This window comes from Propithecus coquereli, unplaced genomic scaffold (assembly GCF_000956105.1).
Source record: "Propithecus coquereli isolate 6110/MARCELLA unplaced genomic scaffold, Pcoq_1.0 Scaffold85, whole genome shotgun sequence".
Lineage (NCBI taxonomy): Eukaryota > Metazoa > Chordata > Mammalia > Primates > Indriidae > Propithecus > Propithecus coquereli.
Window position 1 is genome coordinate 3,744,405 of NW_012154729.1, and position 11,128 is coordinate 3,755,532.

General features: G+C 33.2%; 1 protein-coding gene across 1 annotated transcript in view; it reads right to left on the bottom strand.

Annotated features, from left to right (window-relative positions):
• Positions 1-11,128, bottom strand: part of NEDD1 (neural precursor cell expressed, developmentally down-regulated 1) — a 37,064-nt gene that overhangs the window by 17,360 nt on the left and 8,576 nt on the right. Inside the window, exons 4-5 of the mRNA XM_012663988.1 lie at positions 8,402-8,542; positions 913-1,142 (exon numbers count right to left, since the gene is read on the bottom strand). Of these exons, the coding sequence (XP_012519442.1) occupies positions 913-1,142; positions 8,402-8,542 (371 nt within the window). The remainder of the gene's footprint in view (positions 1-912; positions 1,143-8,401; positions 8,543-11,128) is intronic.

Consider the following 11,128-nt stretch of genomic DNA (forward strand, 5'->3'; position numbering starts at 1 on the left):
AAGCTGAGCTCTTTGCTGGTGTGTCTGCTAGAAGAAAAAAAAAAAAAAAAGAGAGAGCAAATACTCAGTAAATTATTCCAAAAAAGAAGAGAGCAAATAAGTAACAGTGAAAATTCTAGCATCATAACAAGGGCTGACAGTGAGAAGTTTCCTAGCAGTAACATTAATACTCCCTTATCATGTTAAGATAGTGTTAGGTGTCAACTGCAGCACTCTTGCAGCTGTTTTGTTTTGGTTTAGTTTTTTGTTTTTTGGGTTTTTTTTGTTTTGTTTTGTTTTTAGCTAACCAAGCATACCTACAACTGAAGAAGGTGGCCCAATGGGCCCAAATGCTAAGAAGATTATGTACTCCTGGCTCTAGATCAGTGTTTTCAACTAGGGGCAACTGTGTATGCAGAGGATAGTTGGTAATATCTGGACACAGTTTAGGTGTCACTACTGGCATTCAGTGGGTAGAGGCCAGGGATGCTGCTGAATATCCTATAATGCCCAGGACAGCCCTCCACAACAAACAATTATCCAGCTCCAAGAGGTCAATAGTTTAGAAACCATGCTCTAGATAACAAATCAATTTTAAAGCAAATTAATCACATTGCTTTAAAAATATATGCCTTTAGTTGTGTTCTGAAAGAGAACAATATGTATGCTAAAATACAGATGTGAAATCGTTAATATGCTATTCCTTAACATTCATGTTCCAGAAGTATCCCGAATAATATCCATGCCACATCTATTTTTTTCCTGCATGAGAAGAAAAAAAGAAAATTCTATCTTACTAGATATATCAAGTATTAATACATAAACTTTAGAGCCCCTGGACATTAATCAGAAGTCTATACAAATCATATGTCTGTTAATGAAATAATAACTATTTGTTACTAAATTAAGAAATGAGCATGTCACACTACTTACTTCTTACTTGAAGTGTCATAGAGAATGATTCTTTTATCCAAGCCTGTGGTTACAAATAGCAATTCATTGACGGGTGAAAAACAGATGCCTGAAGCTGGAGCTTTATGTGTACTGTCAAAATTATGGTATGGACTCTGACTGTTCACATCCCAGAGAGTTACTATTCCATTATCTGAAACACTGCCCAGTAGTGATTTCTTAAACAAGGAGTACTTCAAGTGCCGTACAGACTATAAAAGTAAAAGAATAAATTTTATGCAATTGTAAGCATTCATAAAGACATTTTATATAACCTATATAAATAATGGCCAAACTATTCACATGAAGCTTGGGATTTCTCTGAGTATAGAGTGACAAGTTTCAATCATGACAACCACAGTATCATTTAGTGGACTGACTGGCTATAAGATGACCCTGAAACATAGCAGTATTCTATTAATTAAATATTTGTCATCATTTTATTATCTTGGAGTATAGCTACCTCAATCTCCCTCTTTCAGAGGAAAAATACAATACACTGAGATCACTTGCATTAATTCAACAGGGTTAGAACATCCGCCTTAAATAAAAGGCCCAGTCACAGTCAAGTCACAAACAAGTATAAGGGAATACTGGGAGAGAATAAACAACAATATTTCTTACTTGTTTTCTATATATATTTTTAGACATTTGGATATATTTGTTTGAATCTGAGCATCTGATGGCACTGACAATCGAACATGAAGTGTAATAAAAAATTACCTAAACCACAAAGGACAAATTGCAACACTCTAGACTGCGCATGGACCATGTCCATTCTTTCAAAAGCATCAGCCTGAGGGCAATGTTGGCCTTTCTCTAAACCCTAACCCCTGGGGGCAGTGGAGATACTCTCTCTTTAGTTTCTGAAGACCGGAATAAACAAAGATCCAGTTTGAATAAACAGGTCTTAGATTAAAACTGGTTGAATGTTATCTACTTTTACTAAAATGCTGCTTTCAAACTTGTATTATATTATCGTTTACTGTGCTGAGAATTAAGTACTTTATACTTAAGCTAATTTCCCCTGCAAACTCATATTCTACTTCTAAGATGTTCCAAAATAAAATGTATTAGCCCCCAATAACGACAAATGTTTAGGAATAACATAAAACAAATTTGGACTAAGAAAACAAAAGGAGTATCAGTTACCAGGCACCTATGGTAAGATAATTCATATGTGAAACTTAAGTGAGACTTATGAAAGTGGATTTAACATATATTGAACTACATTGTATTTAAAATCTCTCAGAACACCCGCTAAATTTAAAGAGCATTTTTTAACCTAAGGAATCAATAAAATAGATTGACATTCTTAACTGCTTTGAAAAAGGCTGCAGTTTGAGAAAGGTAACACCAGTTAACCTATCTGTGAGCCTAAGCTGCTGAACTTGCCAAACAGTGACATGCAATTATTTAATATAATCTAAAAAGTCTGTCAGGCCCAGCAGTTCTGCAGAAGCAGCAAGGCTCTTTTTCCCCTGCAGAAAGACACTGTGATCCACATAAAACTATTAATAATAGCTTCTATTTAGCTCAGACATTTCAAGTAAGATTCCAAACACATTCAGGAAATCTTATTTCTGATATAAAATTCAGTATAATACAGATTCTGTGAGGTTCCATGGTTTTGTCACTTTTACTAAGAAACCAATTTGATAATTTTTAAAGATTTCAAATCCTTGATTGTTCATGGAAACAAAAACAGAAAAGCATTTATTCATTCATAGATGTGCTCTACCTACTATTTTTCTCAATAACCCAGCCCCTATCTATAGTAAAACTGATCAACATAGAAACTGGGCTGAGTAACTGTGTTTGAATTCAATTATGTCAACTTTTTGACAGATTTGAAATTTTTATAAACATTGTTTAAACTTAAGAAACAAATATTCAATATATTTAAAAATTTAAATAAATTTTAAGAAATCTTAATAATCTTAATAATTTTTCAAAATGAATGTTCAAGTAGCAATTCTATGCTTTTGTCAATTAATAACTAAATTGCTTATAGGGAAAAAAACTAATTAAAAAAAAAACTCCAAAGATTTCAATGATGCTTCCTATAAAAGGGAAACATAAGTATGCAGAATCATGAAAACTGTGACTTTTCTAAGAAAACTGAGACTGCATTCTTACATATAGAGGCCAAATTGTATTCCTTAGCCCATATACTCTATTTTAATGGTATAGCTTATCACAGAAAAATGAAATAATATACTATACGAAATATATATAACTATTTGTTCCAAGGATAAAAAAAAAACAAAACACACCCCAGCAAGTTTCTTCACCTACTATAATGCTCTCCTTATTTTAGTCGGTCTAAAACACAAAATACTATTACTAAGGTCGAGTTACATCTGGGTTTGGAGTTAAACCTGAAGATGTTCAAACCAGTTTGGAGAAGTAAATCACAAAAGCTATTGTACTTTAATGGGTTGGTATGATTATTTATTAAAAGCTCACAACAGCAGCTAAAATTCATTGATCTCTTACCAAATGTTAGGCACTGTGATAAACACACTCACCATCTAATTTAGCCATTAAAAAAATCCTGTTGAAAGTATATTATCATTCTCACTTGACAGATAAGGAGAAGGAGGCTTCAGAGTTAAGTGACTTGTTCAAGTTTACTCAGGTACTCCTAGTGCTCTCCAAATAAACGTGGGGCTTACCACGTAAAGCTACACCAAAAGATCCTACAGAGATGCAGACTGCCCAAGCAGGAGGCAGCAGGCACATGAAAATCTCAAGTTCTGGTTTATTCTAACTTTAGACAAGAGATAAACTTTGAGGATTACTGTTGTCCTAAACTAGAAGATAAATTTAATTCAGTTTCCCTATGCAAAGTAATCAGTGAAAATTCTTTGAAAAATCAACAATACAGCAACCAGTCACCTAGAATTTTAAAAGATATTTCTTTTAATATGAGGATGAAGTACAAGAAAATGCTGGACTCCTGCACAAGGTGACAAGAGAACAGTGCAAATTTTCCAGAGGCTTTGGATCCTCACACATTCATCTGCTCCTGAGCTAGAAAGAGATCAGAGAGAAAACAATGCTACCACTCTTGAAGAGTTGATATTTAAAACAGTCAATTAAGAGTTGTGTGATCTGAAAGTCCTGGAATCTATTTTCTCATTTGTAAAATGAGAATAACATACACCTCGGAAGCCAGTAGCAGAGATTAAATGAGAGAACTTAACACAAAGCAATGATCACAGTGTTGAAATACAGTAAATGGTAGTTAAGTATTCTATGCAGGTGATAACATCTACCTAGAATGCTCTACACAGATCCTCTCAACACATGTCCTGTTCCGTCCTCCAACCCCAGGTCTGAATAACTAGGACTTTTCCTCAGGCTGCCATTGAGACATCATTATCTTTAAAATGCTTTTCCTGACTTCCTCCCAAATGGGTTAGGTACCCCTCCTTTATGTTCCCCGGGAACCCTGCAATTTATTGCTTTTCCAGTATTCGACATATTATTTGGTTAATTGTCCACTTACTTGCTTATTGCTACTACTAAAATGTCAACTGTGTCTTATTTAAAGTCATATAGCCAGCACTTAACCAGTGCTTCCAACATAATAATCACTCAACAAAAAGTATGAAATTATATGAATGAATGAAAAAAACAAGTGATCTGTATATAATTTTAAAAATTCAATCATTTCATTTAAATGTTTAAAAGGTAATAAAGAGTAACAAGAAAGAACACTTAAAATGTTTTTCTTGATACATTCTAAAAGGTGAGAATAAGCAGAATAAAAGCAGGAAAGAAGTAAAAAAAATGAGTTCTATCTAGGATACACAGGCTACAGAAATAAAAAAAATATGAATTATAGGAGCTTGATTTAAATGATTTAAAATTTCCAATATGTAAATTTTGTCTATGATATATAACACCCTAATTAAATAAAGGATATCTACAAAAAAAACCTTACAATTACTACTGTCATACTTGTTAGTAAAGTGTGAATGCTTCTTCCTGAATCTGGGGACAAAATTATGATGTTCACTATTATCCCTTCTATTCAACACTGGATTGCAGATGGTAGTTAATGCAATAAAGAAAAAGAAATAAAATGTAAAGATTTTATTGGGAAAATAAGAAATAAAACTATTATTCACAGATGATATGATAGAGTACACATAAATTTCAAATGCCAAAAAAATCTACAAATTCTTTCAAAAGAATCAAAACTATCAAAACTATCAAATGAATGTAGCAGGATTCCTGGATAAAGAAATAATATACAAATATCAACTACATTTCTCTATATAAGCCACAAAGAATTGGAAAATAAAGCTTAACAAAAAATGTAATTTATAATATATGATCAAAAAAATCAAATACATAGTTAACAAATCTAACAAAAAATATGTAAGACTTCTAAAGGAAAAACAACAAAACACCACTGAGAAAAATTAAAGAAGACTTATATAAATGAAAAGTTTACACCATGTTCATGGAAGAATCAATATTGTTAAGATAGTTCTTCCTAAATTGGTCCATAGATCTAATAGAATACCAACCAAAATCCAAGCAGATTTTTTTTGGTAGAAATAGGTAAGCTGACTGTAAAATTCAGATAGACATGCAAAGGACCTTGAATAGTCAAGGCAAAGTTGGTAATATCAAGACTTACCACAAAGCTACAATATCAAAAGTGTGATCTCATATTAATAGTAGTCAACTAGATTAATAGAACAAAACAGAATGTTTAGAAACTAACATATACAATTACCAGCTTTGCAAGGAAGGCATTAGTGTAATTTACTGGAGAGAGGTTAATCTTTGCAATAAATAATGCTGGTACAATTATTAATAGAATCTATATGAAAACTACAACCCTACATCACACCACACACAAAATTTAATTTGAAATGGATCATAATAGACATAAATGAGAAAGAAAAAACAATAAACCTTCTAAAAGAAAACATAGGATAGTATCTTTAAAACCCTGGGGCAAGCAAGATTCTCCAAGAGAACACAAAAACCTGCAACCACCAAAGAAAAGACTGACATACTACACTTGATGTCATTAAATTTAAGAATTTCTGTTCAGTGAAAAAAAAAGGTATTAAGAGAGTAAAACAATAAGCCATGGCTGAAAGAAGATATACACAACATGCGTATCGCCAAAATGGCTCTATCTGAAATACATAAGAAACCGTAAATAAGAAAAACACAAATAACCCAATATAAAAACGGGCAACAGACTTGACAGTCACTTCACAAAAGGCGGCATTATGAAAATGCACTCAACGTCATTCAACATGGAGAAACGGAAATTAAAACCACAATGAGACACCACTATACAACTATCGAGGTGGCAAAAATTAATAAGACAGACCCAGTATAATAAAAAATGTGGAGCAACTGGACCTTACATACATTGCTGGCAGAAGTGTAAAATAGCATGAGAACTTCAGAAAACTTTTTGGCAATTTTTCATAAAGTAAAGTTTTATGCCTACCCTTTGACCCACCAATTCCACTCCTGGGTATTTGCTTAAAAAAAAAAAAAAAAAAAAAGAAAGGAAGAAAGAAAAGAAAAAAAAACATATTCAAAAAGACTTGTACAAGAATATCAGAGTATCTTTCTCATAATTGGTAAAACTGGAAACAACTCACATACTCACCACCAATAAAATGAATAAATAAATGGTGGCCCATTCATATAATGAAATACTACCAATATTAAAACACTATGAACTACTATTCCATGCAACAAAGCAAATGTAATGATGACTAAAGAAACCAGACACATACGAGTCCTTTTTTATGAAATACGAGGTAGTGACTGGAAAGGGTAAGAATGAGTACTCTGGTGTGCTGGACATGCTCCGTATCTTGATTTTGTTAGCAGTTACATAGGTGAATATATGTATATATAAAAATTCATCATGTTGTACACTTAAGATACATACACTTTATTATATGTTAAGTTATATCTCAATTTTTAAAATAATTCAAATCTTTTACACATAATTAGGCCAAAAACTGTAATCAAACCTAATGTTTTCAGGAATATTCCTTCATGTTTGGTTTTAATAAGAAAACTCTCTAGCAAGATATAAAAAAACCTGAAGCATAGGAATATACATAGTAGTATCTGGTTTAATTTTTATGTTACTGAAAAGTCGGTCCAAAATTCATAAATTTTTCATGCTTCTAATATACAAAAAAAAGAAAGAAAATTACTCTATTTCCTTAAAAAAGCATGACATTTGAATGCTATATATGATTTTTTTTCATAGCGGTTCAAAGCCTATGGCCTTAGACTCTACATCTCCATTATCAAAATACAAATAAAAAATGAAATCCCAAAAACAAAATATAGGTTCCTGCTTTTATGACAATATTAATACATTCTAAAAAGCAAGTCCTTTCCAATATTTTCTTATACTGGTCCAATACAAAGCCCATGTACTTTACTTTCCCTTTGTTTTTGTTCTCTAATCACCAGAAAAATGCAAATCAAAACCACAATGAGATATCACCTAACTCCAGTGAGAATGGCTTTAATAAAAAGTCCCAAAACAACAGATGCTGGCATGGATGTAGAAAGAGAGGAACACTTATACACTGTTGGTGGGACTACAAAACTAGTACAACCTCTATGGAAAGTAATATGAAGATAACTCAAAGAATGAAAAGTAGGCCTATCATTTGATTCATTAATCCAATTATTAGGTATTTACCCAAAGGAAAAAAGTCATTTTATAAAAAAGACATTTGCACTCGAATGTTTATTGCAGCACAATTCACAATCACTAAGATGTGGAATCAACCCAAGTGCCCATTAATATATGAGTAGATTAATAAAATGTATACCATGTATATCACGGAGTATTACTCAGCCATAAGAAAATGGTGAACTAATACCTTTGTAACAACTGGATGGAACTGGAAACCATTCTTCTAAGTGAGGTATCGCAAGAATGGAAAAACAAACACCACATGTACTTACTATTAAATTGGAACTAATCGATCAACACTCATATGCACATATGGTAGTAAAATGCAATGGAAATCAAGCAGATGGGAGGGGGAAGGAGGGAATGGGTAAATTCACACCTAATAGGTACAATGCACGCTATATGGGTGATGGACACAGTTATAACTTTGACTGAAACTGTACAAAAGCAATTTATGTAACCAAAACATTTGTAGCCCTGTAATATTCTAAAATTAAAAACAAAAAACAAATCCAACATAAAAAAGGAATTCAATTGCATAATGGAATTTATGTAAGCACCATAATCTAGTATGAACTAGCTTATTTGAACATTTTTAAATACTACCATTACAAAATAGCTAGTGGTACGTTTTTCAAACAAGCCAAATGCAAATTTAAAATATCTAAACATTTTTAAAACTTAAATTCATTGTCTTATATAAGACAATTCAAAATCTATTTTATCAACTTTGTTTTGAATAAACCCATACTATACCTGATTACTACCATGGCCAAAAGGAGTACTAGACAAATTAGTGGTTACACTGTGCAAAATAATTTCACCACTAAGAGATCCAGAAGCAATATAGCAATCATTCCAATTGTATGTTACACAAGTTACTTCATGTTTATGATCCTGAAAGAGAGAAATCAAAGTATTAATAAACACACTGTCCCATAACTTTCAAACAGCCCATTTTCATGTTTTTGTAAATAACAAATATTATGTATTTGTCAATCTAATATTTACTCTAACATTTTCCTTGAATAACTTTGAAAAATTACTCAAATGAGTAACTATCTCATCAATACCAAGTCTTCTCAGGAAATAGGTTTATTTTTCATAACCATAATAATGGTCCAGGCACTCTGAAAACAAGAGATGTCATGGAAAGGTAACGTTCTCCATGGCATTATGTCTACCCTAAAGAATTCACTTCCACTGAAAAATAACCTGTATTGCAAGTTAACTATTATGAGAATCCCTGCCCTTGAGAGTACTACTGTTCAGTTGAGAAGACGGGACATTTAAATTAATGTGAAAATGGCAGAGCGAATGCTAAAACAGCAATAGAGACAAAGTGTCAGAGGAAAGAGAAAGACATCACTGTGACCTGAGTTGACAGAGGAAGCTTTATGAAAGACATAAAGCTTGAGTTCAACCTTTAAGGATAAGAGAAAAGTCATGGGAAGGGGAAAGAAACCAGACATTGCAAAATGGAACAGTGGGAAAAACCAATGAGCAAGGCATGTTTGAGAGATAATAGCAGCCGCTTCCAATTGCTGAGTACCTGTTAGTGCTAGGAGTTTCATATTATCATTGAATCTTTAGAAAATCCTAAGAGGCAAGATCGTTTTGCCCATGTTATAAATGAGGCACATGAGGCACCAAAAGTTTAAGAAACCTATGTGAGCTCACATAACTGCTAAGTGATAGAGCCAGGATGCAATTCCACATCAAACTCCAAAGCCTATCCTCCCACTATACCAGGCTGCCTCTCAAATCCAAATGGGAATCCACTTTGAGGAAATAAAATTGCTGAGTTTTAAACAAACTGAGTTCAAAAGGGCTATATTTTCCAACATCAAATCAGAGAGATGTCTGTCTAGCAGAAGCATAGAAAAGTGATTAGGGTTAGGAGGATAGTTTTTAACAGTTTGGTGCCATATCTCAGTAATACAAACAAACTAACCCCTGTATCTAATAATTAGATTTATGTAATAGTAAGAATAATAGCTATGCTATTCCACTTATATAACTTTTTCAAATGGTCCTTCAGGCGCTTTCAGAGATTTCTCTACATTTTATTCCTTTTCTAAATCAAAGAAACAATTGCTATCTTGAGATAGCAACAATAAATGTTTGATGAGAAGACAAAGGGAGTAACAGACATCTTGTGCATCATTTCCATTTGGGAAATTAAGAACATGGGGTCCAATACAATTTCTATGACTTTGTAAAGAGGCAGGTGTCTTCCTAATTTCGACTATGGAAAATAAGTCATTCAATAAACATTTACTAAGCACCTACCAACTGCCAGAAATTGTGTTACATCACCAGGAAGAGAGTTGTAAAGGAGGGATCCAAAGGTGAAAGGTAAGATTTCCCACTATCACAATTAGTCAGTCAAATACTCATCAACGGAATGAATAAGGGAACAAAGCACTCTAAGAATTTCAAACAACACGAAGAGAAAAAACCATCAGGAGTGATGGGGAAAGCTGAGGATGGAAAAATGAGTAGAATTTTGCCATGCAGGGATGGGGTAAGTGAAGCTCCTAAAATGTGTGACAATGTGCAAACAAAACTGGCCATAGACTCTAATCTTTTCTCAACTCTGTAAGACACTCCCTATTCATAGCAGGTATATCCCTCTAAATACCTTTAATTATTTCATAATTTAAAAGACTAAGCAATGAATAATATCTGAGTTTGCATTTCATCTTTGCCGTTACTAGTTGACATAGAACAAGTTCTTTAACATCTGACTCAGTTTTTCTATCTGTACACAGGAGGAATACTACCTGCTTTGCAGAGTAGTAAGCAGGATCAGTATTTATAAGCACAGTAGCTGGCATATCAAAGAACTCAATAAAAGTTAACTATTGCCATTACTGGCAACTTTTCAATTACCCACCTTTTCCATAATAAAGATTATAGAGTTAAGACTCTTGAAAATTGAGCTAAATATAAAATAATGAACTTCCAAAATTAATAGTTAAATAGCAATTGTAGGATTATATTTCAATTTAGCTAAGAGAAAACAATTCTTCTATATGCCATTTCTCTAGTAAGAATTTAACTCAATGGCCCGGACTCACACCTGTAATCCTAGCACTCTGGGAGGCCGAGGCCGAGGCGGGCAGATTGTCTGAGCTCAGGAGTTCGAGACCGCCTGAGCAAGAGCGAGACTCTGTCTCTACTAAAAAAAAATAGAAAGAAATTATCTCAACAACTAAAAATATATAGAAAAAATTAGCCGGGCATGGTGGCACATGCCTGTACTCCCAGCTACTTGGGAGGCTGAGGCAGTAGGATCACTTGAGCCCAGGAGTTTGAGGTTGCTGTGAGCTAGGCTGATGCCACGGTACTCTAGCCAGGGCAACAGAGTGAGACTCTGTCTCAAAAAAAAAGGACTTTTAAATTTAAGGAGAATATTAGGATAAGTATAGTGCTATCTAAGAGAACTATTATCCAAAGGATAGCATGTAGTTAGATAAA